At 45.1% G+C, this 14,848-nt stretch overlaps 1 protein-coding gene across 2 annotated transcripts in view; it reads right to left on the bottom strand.

The window, feature by feature from the left end:
* Positions 1 to 14,848, bottom strand: part of GALNT11 (polypeptide N-acetylgalactosaminyltransferase 11) — an 80,018-nt gene that overhangs the window by 35,858 nt on the left and 29,312 nt on the right. For both annotated transcript variants that reach the window (XM_054021183.1, XM_054021184.1), the window contains exons 4-5: positions 11,261 to 11,427; positions 817 to 942 (exon numbers count right to left, since the gene is read on the bottom strand). In XM_054021183.1, the coding sequence (XP_053877158.1) occupies positions 817 to 942; positions 11,261 to 11,427 (293 nt within the window). The remainder of the gene's footprint in view (positions 1 to 816; positions 943 to 11,260; positions 11,428 to 14,848) is intronic.

A 14,848-nucleotide genomic window follows, 5' to 3' on the forward strand; every position in this document is an offset into this window, starting at 1 on the left:
AAGTTGCAGTGGGGGAGGTCTAGGCTGGATATCAGGAAACACTATTTCACTAGGGGTGTGGTGAAGCACTGGAATGGGTTACCCAGGGAGGTGGTGGAATCTCCATTCTTCAAGGTTTTTAAGGCCTAGCTTGACAAAGCCCTGACTGGGATGATTTAGTTGGGATTGGTCCTGCTTTAAGCAGAGGGCTGGACTAGATGACCTCCTGAGGTCTCATCCAACCTTAGTAGTCTATGATTCGGGTAAAGCCAGAGTCCTGATCTACTTTTGTTTTATAGGAAAACTGTTCCCTAATCCTGCCCAGGTCTCCAAACTCTGGAAAGTGAAAGAATGATCACATCCGGTGGCCACTTACTCTTCTCAAAGCTTCCCTTTCATTCATTATGTACCGAGTACGACTCTTTTGAAAGCACTTCATTTCTAGCAAGCTGCCATATCTTATGTGGGGACAGTTTTATTTGAACAGTTAAACCTGTAAATGCACTTTAACCTAGGAAGTTTTTAATCCATCAACTGTCACCGATGGTGAAAAGTAAGTGATGCTAAGTACTGACTTATAGGAAATCTGACTGATTCTCTGCCCTTGCTCCTTATCCATCAAGAGATTGCTGTATAGGCAGTAAGTTCAGTCGACTAAAGGAAAGCAAGTGCATCACATCACTCAACATCATCCCCTTTACCTAAACAAAAAGCACTACTGATGATCACCATATGGAATATGTCAGATACTCCTTGGCTGGACGGATTGTGGCTACAACACAGGTGCTGCCTAGGTGTATGGAGAAAAGATTAAAGGAAAGAAAAGACAGGGTATACCTGTAGCATGAGATGCTCCAATCATTCTTCCCCGAATCAGCCCCTCTCGCTTTTCATTTCTTACCAGCTTTGTGTTTCTTGGAAGATTTTTTTTGATATATTCTTCTAGGTCTTTTTTCAAATCAACTGCAAACAAGAGAACAAATACAGAAAGCAAATTTAGTCATAGCTTCATTGCAGTTGCATGTAGAATTAAAACAGCAAAACTGTGTAGCATGCAGAGTGATCAAAAAGCTCCTTTAGAAGTTCTTCACTTTATGTTAGTTGACAATCTTCAATCTTGAAATGTTCAATTTCAGTGAAGTCATTCCAGGTAGTACACCCAGTTCTAAGTCCCCTTGCCACTTTTTGTAGCTTTGCAATCATGTTTTCCTATTAAGTGTTTCTCTTTCCCCTGCTGCTGTGTGAGACATCTATGGAGACAAAATGGCAACTGGCTATACAGGGAAAAAGATGGAACTGGCCAAGTGCTGTGTGCTGACAGCACAGCCTAACATGCTGACCAATACTGCCTCAATGTTTCCTTGTTCCTGTATAGATCTGTCTGTATCCACCTGCTGTCTCTTGTTTTATACTTAGATTGTAAGCTCTTTGGAGCAGAGACCATCTTGTTTTGCTCTGTGTTTGTACAGTACCAAGCACAATGGGGTCCTTGTCTATGACTGGGGTTTCTAGGTGCTAATAATTAATTAATAAGTTAATGAACACAAAAAGGAATATTTCTCTCTAATCTCTTTCCAACGTAGCTATCTTGGGTGTTTATTTGTAGCAATAGCAGATATAACACTTTCGGACAGTTGTGTGAGTTAAGTTAGCGGTGTCCTACAAGGATCACTACACTAAAATAAACCTTGATGCCTTTGAGGGGGAAAACATCTATCATCAACTCAGCCAGTATGGATAATGAAAGCACTGGTCCATCTTTTTCTCTGCTTTTGCAAAATAGGGTCTAACAGATATGCAAAGTAATTTATGACTCCAATTGCAAATGGTCACCTTTCCAGAACCTAAGGAGGATCAAAACACCCCGGACAAAGCACATGCTTTTGAAGGAGAGCAGAGATCATTATTACAGCCTGTAATTACTACTGTAACACAAGTATATAATGATGGTAAGAGACATTGTACTTCCTCAATCTTTTCAATACCAACATTTCCCACATAAAGGAAAGGCAGGCAACAGGCTACTGTCATTGGGGAGAGGGACTGATGAAAGCCATAATACTGGAGAAGAGTAACTGAGCACGCAGAGACATGGAAGAGAATAAATGAAGTCACAGTGAAACAGCCAGCCAACCGGGATATTATAAGGACCAGGGTTATGGAAGATTTTACATAAGTGGAAGAAACATTGGAGTAGGAGTAGTATAGCAGAGAGAAACAGCATCGGCCTGTTAGACATCAGTTATAAAAGAACAGCAAAGTCATCGTCAACAGGATTAATACATCAGTGGAACGGATGAGGAGGGCAAAACGGAGCATTCTTACAACGAACAAAGCACTTCTTTATCAGGGAGATGGTCAAGAAGCAGGGCTGCCCAGAGGGGGAGGACAAGTGGAGCAATTTGCCCCAGGCCCCACAGGGACCCCCATGAGAGTTTTTCGGGGCCCCTGGAGTGGGGTCCTTCACTCGCTCCAGGGGCCCCGGAAAACTCTCACGGGGCACGGGCCCCCGGAGCTTCTTTCGCTCTGGGTCTTCGGCGGCAGTTCGGCAGCGGGGGGTCCTTCCGCTCCAGGACCCGCCGCCGAAGTGCCGGGTCTTCGGTGGCAATGGCCCCCTGCCGCCGAAGACCCCAGGCCCCCTGAATCCTCTGGGCGGCCCTGTCAAGAAGTAAAAAGAAATACCTGATACCGTCTTTATATATTTTTAAAACAGACAGTGGCCATACTGGGTCAGACTATGGTCCATCTTGCCCAGCATCCTGTCTCAAACAGTGGCCTATACCAGAGCTTCAGGGGGAGCGTACAGAATAGGGTGATTACAAAGCAATCCACCCATTTCACTCCTGGCTTCTTAGGGGATGTCTACACTGCAATGGAAGTCCATGCTTGAGCTCGGAATCCAGCCTAACCCCCTTCCCTTCCATCTCCACTGCAATTGCACTAAACCAGGACTCAGACCCAATGTGAGTCAAGCTGGGAGCCAGGGTCTGAGCCCTACTGCTTTGCAGTGTAGATGCAGCCCTGCTTGATTTGGGTCCTGGGAATCATCTAGAAATATCCCACAATTCCATGGGAAAACTTCTTTAGTGCTTTTTATCCCAACAACCTGCAATTCTATTGAAAAAAGAACTTCCACACACACACACACACACACACGGCGGCAGTTTAGGTCCGCATTCACCCCTTCTCGTCTGATCACCAATCTGCAAGCACACAACCAGAGAGCCTCCTGGATTTGCAACGGAGAGCGAACCAATCAAGCCTTCCTTGTCACGGAAGCACTGCCAGATTTTGACAAACCTCTGGGGTGAAGCCCATAAAACTGTGGACTTCAGAATAAGCTCCGGGAATGACCAGACGTAACAGCAGATAGTTAAAAAGCTGGCGGTTCTGCCAATTTTCCAGATAGGTGATCAGAGCAGAGAGTGCATTAAGAGGCTGAAGAGTGAGTACTGGAAGACCAGGGACAAGAACTGCATATCGGGCAACTTGCCCATTTTATGAGGACTTTGACTGGGTCCTGGGCAGTGCGCCCAGCATGGAGCCAACCTTGGTTCATGGTGACCTGTTAAGCCAAGATGATGCCCTGCTGGCCCCTGAATCCAGCATGAAGGCTGACAGGAGCCAGCAGCAGGTTCCCAGTGAACAGCATGAAGTGACTTTAAATGAAACCAGTCCCAGAGCAGGCTATGGATGAGGCTCAACTGCAAATTCTCAGTCCCTACTTGGAAGAACTCCTTGATCCTCTCCCGTGGAACAGCCCACGACAGAGCCTGCAGAGAACTTGGTAGAGACAGAAGCTGCCCCAGAGCCTGGGAAGTGTATGACTCAAAGTGTACTATTACAGTAATGGAGGGATTTCTGCTGTAAGAAGCAATGCAAAAATGGTAAGACCCAGCTACCAGCGTTTAGCCACTAATGGCTGACCGTATCACAACAGTCAGGCCTCCCCGTCCCACTCTTCCTCCTCCCGACCCACCACATGGAGCTCAAAATGGTGACTTGGAATTTCAAACACTCATAAACAGATGTAAAGTTTATTTTAAATGTTGTCTCAGAGGTTTGCTAGGGTCATTTGTGTTTTCCTGCCACTCTGTAATCACTCCTCCTGGGTCTATGCTGTCGCCTGCGAACTGTGTATGAGAGAGTGAGAGAGGAAAAGAATCAGTATACTATTTCCAAATCTAGTCCATTTCAGTTCAAGTGTAGTGTCAGTTATTGCTCAGAACTGTGCCAGGTGGAGTAAACAGGCAGATTTCAGCGTGTTTGCGTGCAGCCATAACAGGGTAAGCCGTATGTGAGCTAACACAGCATCATGTTAATTCCCTCACGGCTTCTGACCCAATCCTGGCTGCTGATAGCTGCAAACTTTTCCTGAAGCAAGAACTCCAGGTAGTCAGTCACACTGCTGGGAAGAGCATATTTTCCAAGGCCCTCAATATAGCTGACTAGCTCACTCCACTCACAGAGGTGCTGTTCAGTAACTATTAGTTGGAATACTGCTGCATACCCTGCAGGTTTTCCTCCAGCAGCTTGGAATAACATCTGCCTTTGCCAACAGAGCACCACAACAACTGTTCTGTCTTCCAAAATACGAAAGGCCTGAAGTGACAGAAAAAACATTTGCTGAGAGGGCACTAAACATCCCTTCATATGGCAATTAGTTATGATTTTTTTATGAAACAGAATAAAGGTTATAATTTTAACCTTACCATTGTCTCTGCACGTCTGTAACTGCAATTAACCAGGCTGTGTCCAGAGACAGTATGAGGATTGATGCATCCCCTTCACAATATGTGTTGATTCAGTTTAGGAATGTTACATTTTATGCCCTTGAGATTCCACAAGAATTAACTCTGTGCTCCTCCACTGAGCTATTTTAGACAATAACCCTCTGTGTCTTGTCCTATTTCAAGCCCCTCGACCTGCTTTCCGTTCTTCAGGAACTCCATCCCTGGCCCAATGTACCTTCCCAGAACGTTCCAAAAGGAAGGATTTCTGTGATTAAATTATGGTTGATGCTCTTGAGAGGACAGACCAGCAGGTCCAGTACCAGAAGAGGAGGGACGAAAAATGGGAACAATGGCATGCTGACAGGCAGGAGGAAAGTGGGGCTCAACACCCAGGTGAAGGACAGGTTTTCAGCAAGGGAGCTGGTGCTTGCAAACATGAACGGTGGCTAAGGGAGGAGGACAGAACTCAACACAGAAAACTGTTTCAGCAACTCATTTCCATAATGGCGGCAAGAGCTCCGGCACCTGCAGCCCTTCTCACATCATGCCATGATGCCCAAACATACCCTCAGCCCAGCAGTAGCTTGGACTACTCCATGTTGGGGTGGCCCATGCATTCAGGACTCATGAGAGTGGCTGGGCAGGGCAACTAAACCCAATGCAGCCTTCCTTCTCCCAGACCCCCTCCCCTGCTGCTGAGGGGAAATGTAAAGAAGGGAAAAGAGAACTAGGGGCAGGGGACACATAGGGGTATTGTGTCAGGTCTTAACTATTTCCTGCCTTTGGGGGGGGGGGGGGTTGAGATGGCAGCTGGCCTGCCCAAGAGACTGAGTGGTTTACAGTTTTAAGACGTGTTTACAAATAAAGCATGTTATGTTTTCAAGAAAGTTTATTGCTATCATACAAGCATGCTTTGAGATGATAAAGCTAAAAACATGTTCAGGAGCAATTAAGCATTAGTAAACAAACAGCATTCCTCTATTTAGCTAGGTGGAGCAATTCACATTTCAATAAATTTAATCTGTACAGCCTTTGTGCCCCCCCGCCAACCAAATTCATTATTCATCATGTCATTCAGACTTACACTGCATGGCAATCAAGCCCATGCCCCTCCCAAGCACTGCTCCCCCCTCCCCCAAAAAAACAATTAATGAGCCAGTTTTCCCCCACAAGCACATGTGTACAGGTACTATTTGCCTTCCTCCTTTGGGCCATGTCGGTTCATAATGTGAGAACACAAAGCATCCCTGACTTGCTGCCTGGGTGCAGCCAGCTCCTGCAGGGATAGCTGCACTTTCTGGCTGAGGGTACCAATCTAGGGTACCCTCCCTGTCATAGGTCCATTCAGGGGGCAATCGCTCACCTCTGGCTTCACATGGTTGTGACGAGCACAGCAAGCCACAGTGATGTGAACAGCACTGATGACACTGGCATCCAAATGGGTCTGTAGACATCTCCAACGGGATTTTCATCTGATAAAAGTACATTCACCAGCCATTCTACACATGCTGGGAGTGTAATTAAACCCCTCTTTTGCCAGGGCCTCTGCAATCTGGGTATGTTTTCATAAGCCAAGGCAAAAAGGGATACGTGGGATCCTCCTCAATAACAGTGGGGACAGTATCACTGTTTATGTTAATGTCATTTGGTGGGAACAGTTTCCCTGCCTATCCATGAATGTATACTCCCGAGTGGTAAAAAACCCTGGCATCATGGACTTTTCCTGTGCAGACCACACTGACCTTCATAAATCTGCCTCTGCAGTCCACTAGTGCCTGCATAACAATGGGGTAGTAGCCTTTGCAGTTTATGTACTCAGGTACTCCTTGAGGAGGGCAAGCTACCGGCACATGAGTCCCATCAACAGCCTGGGGCAATTAGGAAACCCCATTCTCTTAAAGCCAGCAATTATCTCTGGAATAGCTTTAATGCCCGCCACCTCAGAGTAAACCACACGCCTCATTGCCTCAGAAACCTCAGCCTCCACTCTACTCTCTGCCAACTTTCCAACTCCAAGCTGGCTGGCCACGGATCCGGAGCAGTCTGGGGTAGCCAGCTTCCAGACAGTTATAGCAACGCACTTCGGAACTGGCAAGGGCGATGTATCTCTCTTTACACTAGAGGTGGGGGCAAGCTGCGCACAAAGCACCAGAAATGTGGCTTTCTTCACATGAAAGGTCTGGACCCACTGCTGGTCATCCCAGGTCTGCAAGACGACGTGGTCCCACCAGACGGTGCTTGTGAGCCTGCACCAGAAGTGGCCGTCTACACAGGGGGCATTAGCAGCTTTGCCAGGGAGAGTCTGCGATGCCAGGGTACTCCTCCTCCTACTGCTGCTCCATCAGGAAATCCATCAGGTACCTTTGGTGGGACAGAAACCACCACCGAAGGGTCCACTGGCACCTTATGGTTGCTCTGCCAGTTTCCTGACACAAGAGTGAAAGCGTAAGCAAGAGAAGTTCTATGAAAAGGCACCTCCTCTATGTTGTTGGCTTTGGTAGTTGGGAGAGCACAGAGCAAAATGAGCAGGCTGTGTTGGCGGCTGTTCAAACTTCCTGAAATGTGCAGGGCAGGCAGTAAAGTTTTCCCACAGCGCAACACAGCCCTACGGCTAGACTGAGGGTGAGGGGGTGCTAGGGACTCTGGGATATGGTTATTTTGACTGGAGTCTGCACACTGCAGTGTGGTTGCCAGAGCCCCAGAGGTCTATGGTAAACCCTTAAAATAGGGTTTAATTACAATGTATATGCTCACGCCCAGGGTTCCCCCCTAACATGGGTCAACAGACTCAAGTCCCACTAATCCTGAGCTTACATTGCAGTGTAGACATACCCTTAGAGAGACAAGGTGGGCGAGGCAATATCTTTTATTGGACCAACTTCTTTTTGGAGAGAGAGACAAGCGTACACAGAGCTCTTTCTGTCTGGAAAACATACTCTTGGTCACAGCTAAATAGAAGGTGGAACAGATTATTAAACATAAATAGTTAACACATTTCTAAGGATCATTCAAGATGAAGTGGCCAGTTAACAATTCTCCCATCATAGGGGAGAAAGGAACGGGGGGCGGGGGTGGGAGCAGCTGGTGGGGAAGAGGAGTTGTTAGTGGGTTATAGATGGCTGTAATAAGCCATATATCCAGTATCTCTATTCAGTCCATGCTTTTTAGTGTCTAGCAAAGTTATGAATTTAAGTTCCCAGAATCATCTTTCGAAGGTGTTGTGCAGATTTCCTCTAAGAATGATGACTGAGAGGTCAGATAGAGAGAGTGATCACTTTGTGAAATGTTCATCTACAGGTGATAGGCTGTTTTTGTCTTATTTTCTTGTGTGAGGTACAACACATTTGTCATAGACATGTGTAGGACCCATGGATCTTGAAAGGTGTGTTGATCATCATAGCAACAGAGATGTTTCTACAGGTTTTGCATCTGATGTTCTGGCAGGATCTGGTGCTGCTTTGAGATGGTGTCCCCCGGTCTGTGGGGAGCAAGCTCATCATTAGAAGCAAGGAGAGGGTTGGTGGCTTCTGGCGGTTAGAGGTTTAGGGTTGCCCCAAGCCTGGGGTTGCAACCCTGAGCATCCTGTCTAATAGATGGATGCAGGGGCATTGGAAACATTTTTATGGTGGGCGTGCTGAAAGTGGAAACCATGTCCCTGCACCTCTCGTTCCAGCACCCCTGGATGTACATGGAGGGCAAAACTGTACATTCACATGAACAAGGCATTTCTTTATAAGGGAGATAGTGAAAAAACAACTGGAATTCCAGCTATTATCTTTATAGATTATGAGACTTCAATGAAATCTTATGGATAGTGGATGGGAAGGAAAAGCTGTGAAATACCATGACATCATCACAGACAGTGAATACATTGAAAGAGCAGTATCTTGTGACTAAGGCCTTCTTAAAACTTCTAGAAGAGACACCAGCTGAGTAAATCAAAGGTCCTTATGCTGTCTGCCTCAAGGATGCTATCTGTCCCTGGTCTTAAATATGGTACAATATGCTAAGGAAGGAGTAAAAGCGATGGTTTTGAAGGAAATCTTATAGCGAGTTAGGGATACACAACATGTGTCATCCGAATAATACTATATAAATGGAGTGAGACAGGGCTGCACAAAAAACAGAAGAACTTATGAATAGGAACAAAAACTATTGCCTAAACTATTCTTCATTTGATCTACTATCCCAAGGCAGAGATGGCTATAAGGTTACAGGAAATGGAGAACTCACATGATCAAATTAAAGCAGCAAAGGTTAAACATCAAATTTAACAGAGTGAGGACAAAGGCTTCACATGAGGCTCTGTAGGTGGGGAGAATAGCAAAGAATGCTCCCACCTTTCCCAATCCCCAGAAGTCTTGGTCCTGCCAAGGAGAAAACAGAGAATAGAAAATACACACACACACCCCACTGCACCCAGATTGTCCCCACAGAATCTTCTGACCCCACACGGAGCCCCTCCACACTTGGATCTTGCCTGGTTGAGCCTGCCTGCCCCACACCTGGTGTGCCTGGCACTGTTTTTGGGACAGGCCCAGGTCTTGTGCTGTGTCAGGGTCAGGTGCAACCTCGCCGCTGAGTCCATGTCCTGGGGGCAGGGCGCTGCAGGGTCATCTCCCACCTTCGTGCAGCCAGCGGCCTGTGATCCCCACTGCCATGCTGGAGCCTCTGCATTTATTTATTGACAAATGAAACTTGCAGAATTTTTTATTTTTTAGGTGCAGAATGCCCTTATGAGTATACTATTATTTGTATTACAATAGCGTCTACAGGCCCCAAACCCTACCAAGGCCTCATTACACTAGGAGAGTAGATAAATAAAGTCAGAGACAATCCTTGTCCTGAAGAGCTAAACAGATAAAACATAAGGTAGGAGAATGAAGGTACTATCATCTCCATTTTACACACAGTTAATGAAGGCACAGAGGAATTTGGCGATTTACCCAAGACCACACAAGAAATCTGTACAGAGCCAGGGACTGAAGTTCTGGTCCAGGGTCTTAATGAGAAAACCACCCCTGCTCTCTTTTGCTTGTGAAATGTATTCCGTTAGAAGAAGGTATCAATGTCATCATTAGTTTGTTGCACTATCAAAGAGAGAGTGCACCAATTCTTTTGTTTGAAGAAATCTCACCCCATTCTCCAGCCACTTGAGGCTGGTTTAAAATTAGAAATATTAGCATGACCACACCAAGACTTTGACACTAACTAGGCTTTCAAAATAACAACATACCAAAATAGTAGCAGGATCAGCGGGTATGGTTAGCAAGGAAGGTTGTTTATGTTTAGTCAGTGCAATATTTGAAGACTCAAATTTGAGGTAAGTTTACTGCTGAACTTAAAGGCTCTGAAACTTGAAAGCAGTAAGTTGTGTCAGAAAGTCTGTGGTGTGGGATGGACATTCCTTCCAAACCTCAAGAGGACAACCACGAAATAGGCATTTAAACATTAGGCAAGTTTATTGGCAAAGGATAGAGTATTTAATCCTAGTTCTCTCTCCAACTTTAACATTTGCTCTGACCCAATAGAAACAAATTAGCTTTGTAAGAACAAGGGAATTCCATTCTAAACCATACAAATGTAATCAGCCTCACAAAGACAAGCCTGAAATCAGATGGTGATAAACAGGAGGAGTTAATTATGTATATTAAAAAAAGGATCAGATGAAAGATGCATAAGGCTGCAGATGTTTATATAGCAAGAAAATAGGAAGCACACACAATGCTGCTGTAATTGCTGTTTACACCAACATATTTCTCAGCTGCTGCTTCGCTTTTCAAATGCCAGAATGCTTCCAAGTTAGTGGCTTATTTTGATGTGCAGAGCGTGCTAAGGAAAAAGGGCTGGCGCATGATCTTTAAACCACAGACAAATATTTGACAACTCATTCTGACAGACCTACCCCCTTTAGGGGCCCCACCACTGCACTGACCCCCTTCCAGCTTCCCAGAGCTGGACAGCTGCTCCATCAAAAGCTAGTGAAAACCACTCCTGGGACAACCACAAGATTGCCCAAGAGTAATGCACCGCATTCCCAGATCAAGAGCTGGACTCTGCTCCCAGGTACACCACCACCACTGAATTGATGAGCTGGCAGAAATCGCACACTATATCTGTAGTGCTACAGCAACTTCTATGGCCACAGAAACAACAGTGTAGCACAGGATTGTGTGTAGGCAACACTTTTTCAGTAGTAAATATAGGCTTGTGGAGAGTTCGGGCCTGAAGAATCTATTCTTAGAGCATCTGCATAAGCCATTCTGAACACCAGGCTGGCCCCGCAAACTTTCCTATATATTGTCATATGTTATTCATAGCTCAACTGATCCCAGCTGCTTAAATCTTCACTATTATTGACATTAACACTTAACTCTAGTTGGCCCAAGTGAAGTTTAAAAATCTAACTATTTTGAATGGTCATGTCTACACAATACATGGTTTATTGATAAAACCATAGGAAGAGACAGGAAAGCCAAACATCACCAGTATGGGCAAGCACAGAGGGGCAACGCCAGCACAAATGCATTACTGAGATTGTCACTCACCCAATTCACTGTTGTCATCCACCAAGATAATTTCATGAAGAAGATATGCTGGAGTGCGATCCAGTACACTATGTACTGTCCGAAGCAAAGCAGAAAATGCTTCGTTATAGAAACAGATGATAATGCTGGCAAATGGTAAATCAGAAGGGTAGGACTTTTCTCTGCACCTACAAACAAAAGACACACACATGTTCAATGTACAAGACTGCACCTCCTAACAAAGCTCCATAAACAGCAACACTAATATTGAATGAGAAATTGTTCTCTCACATTTCAGTGTTACATTCAGGGCATGTCTACGCTATAAACTTAAGCTGACCTATGTTAGGACAACTTTCAGCCATGACTGTAATTACAGCAGTGTTCATGTCCACGCGGCCCTCCTCCTGTCGGTGGTGCATATCCTCACCGGGAGCACTTACACCGACTTAAGAGGTGCAGTGTGGAGGGGGGGGCTGAAAGCCAGGGCTCTCAGCTCCATGCGCAGCTCCCCATCAGCTTCTCGGCTCCCCAGCTGCCCCCGCCCCCCTTGATGTCTTGGCTCCGCACCAGGCTCCAGGTGCGGCGCTCCCCACACTGGGCACAGCCATGCTCCCAATGGGGAGCAGGGAGCCAAGAGCCTGGGGGAGGGTAGCCAGACTCCTGGCGGGGAGATCCGTGCCCAGAGTCTGGTTGGCTGCTGTGCTCCCAGTGGGGAGCCAAGAGCCCGGGCGGCAGCCCAGATCAGAGTGGGGAGCCAGGAGTCTGGGCAACAGCCGGGCTAGGAGCAGGGAGCCAGGAGGGCAGCAGGGCTCCCCGTGGGGAGCGGGGAGCCCAGGCAGCAGCCTGAGCCAGAAGCCTGGGTGGCAGCGCTGCTTAGAGCGGAGACAGGCTGGCGAGTTGGGAGCCAGGAGCTGTGAAATTGACAAGAATGACAGTCAACAGATGTAAGTAACCTAGCGTCTACACAGACACTGCACTGCCCTAACTACACTGACATAAGCCCTATGCCTCTCATGGACGTGGAGTTATGTCAGTGCAGTAGGGTGCTTACATCGGCGGGAGCCAGGCTGTAGTGTGTACACTGACGTAGTTAGGTGCATAACGTAAGCTGTCTTACGTCAACCTAACTCCGTAGTATAGACCAGGCCTAAGACATGTTCATTAACATAATACTTACATTAGGGCTCAACCAAGTATAGAGTAGCCTCATACCTACAGTTCACACAATTCAGACCCACATAAATAGGGTTTATTGCTGCATGTTACAAAATGTAATACCTGTATGCCCTTAAGGGCATACAATGCTATAGGGTCGGATTCCTAGCAAATAGTAGTTAGAGCAGGCACTGAAAGTCTTCCAGCAAAAATAAGAGGACTTTTATCTGCTTATTTCAATTTCTCTCCCTGATATCTACAAATCTGATATGATAAAGGGTAAATTGTCAATACTGGCATTTGAGAGGGGATCAAGTGATAGCAAAAACTGCAGGACCTAAAATGCAACTCTGGTTGCGCCAAAAAGCCTGTTCACTTGAATTCAAGTGGATTCAGCTCTGGGAGGGATTTGCGCTTTTGTGCAACAACTATGGCCCATTATATTTACACACAATTGAGCAACCACAACAAAAACGAAAGTTACACCATGATTGGGAGGGTGGGGGGAAGAGAGAAGAGCATGTGCACGCTTGGGGGCATTCAGATGGTTGCTTTACTCCATCTAAGTGTAATAGAGCATAGAAAATTTGTGCGTTCGAGCAGAAAGTCACTAGATAGACAGCACTATTTTCCCCGACATCAAGAAAGGGCCCTATTTAAGACAGCTTTTCTCACCTTCCCAACCTCTATAAGCATGCAGCAATGTGGCTTAGTATATAAAGATAGTACTCTGCCATTCTTAGGCTCCATCAAGTCTTCAAACACTTATTAACTTGAATGTTTAAACTTTAAGGGTCTGATTTTTGAGGTGCGGAACACAACAATTTGTAACACCTTCAGTGGGAGTTGGGATGCTCTGTGTGTCTGGAAAAAAAAAAAATCAAGCTACAAACATTGTTCTAGAATACTTAGACTCATAAGGTCTATAACTAGGGAGATGGAGGAGACATGTAGGTCATCTAGCCCTGCCTGGAATCAGTGCAAGACAGCTTTCAGAAATACACTGTAGGAGAGCATTCTCCCCACCCCCAACCTATATTTCAATTACTATTTGCTACCTCTTGGATCTAATAAAATAGCTTTCTGTGAATCCTAGTGCTCATGAAATTTACATCAGTAAGTTTACACCCAAATTAGGTTTTTAATTAAACACATTTAAGTCAAATTAAAAACCTTAACAACATTGTACTGGTGCATGAGACACAAAATGTGAAACTGAATATTAAAAAAAGTGAGATTAGCAGTCAGTTACACTCACCACACTGCTTACCTTTTTGCTATTCATTCCAACAGAATAAATGGAAAAACATAAATTAGATTGTAAAAATGCTTTCATTTTTAAAGACCCTAGTATGTAATTAATAATACAGGTACAGAATTTTGGTTTTTTTCCACATAATATCATCCCTTTAAAATTAACAGTTCAGAGTGCACCTGCACAGAATACATGTATGCATTATGCAAACTTCTCTATGGCTCAACGTATCTCTGTCCTCATGTGAAATACCCCGGATAGTCCATTAATGGAGATCTCTTGAGCGCACTCTGATCACTACATGGAATCAATCTCACCGTTAGTTGGTTATTTGTCCATTACATAGAACTAACACAGAGAGGTTCTGTGTTATATCAATTAGGGATCATCTAACCCAGGGGTAGGCAACCTATGGCACGCATGCCGAAGGCAGCACGCAAGCTGATTTTCAGTGGCACTCACACTGCCCGGGTCCTGGCCACCGGTCCGGGGGGCTCTGCATTTTAATTTAATTTTAAATGATGCTTCTTAAACATTTTAAAAACCTTATTTACTTTACATACAATGATAGTTTAGTTCTATATTATAGACTTATAGAAAGAGACCTTCTAAAAATATTAAAATGTATTACTGGCATGCAAAACATTAAATTAGAGTGAATAAATGAAGACTCGGCACACCACTTCTGAAAGGTTGCCGACCCCTGATCTATCCCATTCCACTAGCATATATTTGAAGTTAGGTCTCTGGGGTGACCACCAGACGGCTTCTCATATTTATATTGAGCAGGATACTTTCTAACCTATTAGCTTCTCCATCTAACATCTGACTGAGGAAATAATTTCTACTTTAACTCTCTGATCCATTCAGCTGAGTGTCATTAGCTTATAAAGATTCTACTGTATATGTATTTCTTTAAAGACATATTGTATTTTAAAATCCAAATTCAAAGAGACTTCTGTGTGGTAGAGTTGGTAGATATATGGTTTGTGTAGGCGATCTTAAAATTACATACACACACTGTCTTAAGGTAGCGTTAGTCTGACTTTCTCATGTGACCTGCTCAGTAGAGATTTTCCAATTATGTACAATTATTATCCCATTCCCGTTTGCCTCTTGAGATCCAATTCTGAACAGTATTCAGTAAAGCAAGCCCTCCGAATTAAAAGAATAACCTCAAGCCATCTGGCTGCAAG

The sequence above is a fragment of the Malaclemys terrapin genome, chromosome 2 (genome assembly GCF_027887155.1).
Source record: "Malaclemys terrapin pileata isolate rMalTer1 chromosome 2, rMalTer1.hap1, whole genome shotgun sequence".
In the NCBI taxonomy this organism is placed as follows: domain Eukaryota; kingdom Metazoa; phylum Chordata; order Testudines; family Emydidae; genus Malaclemys; species Malaclemys terrapin.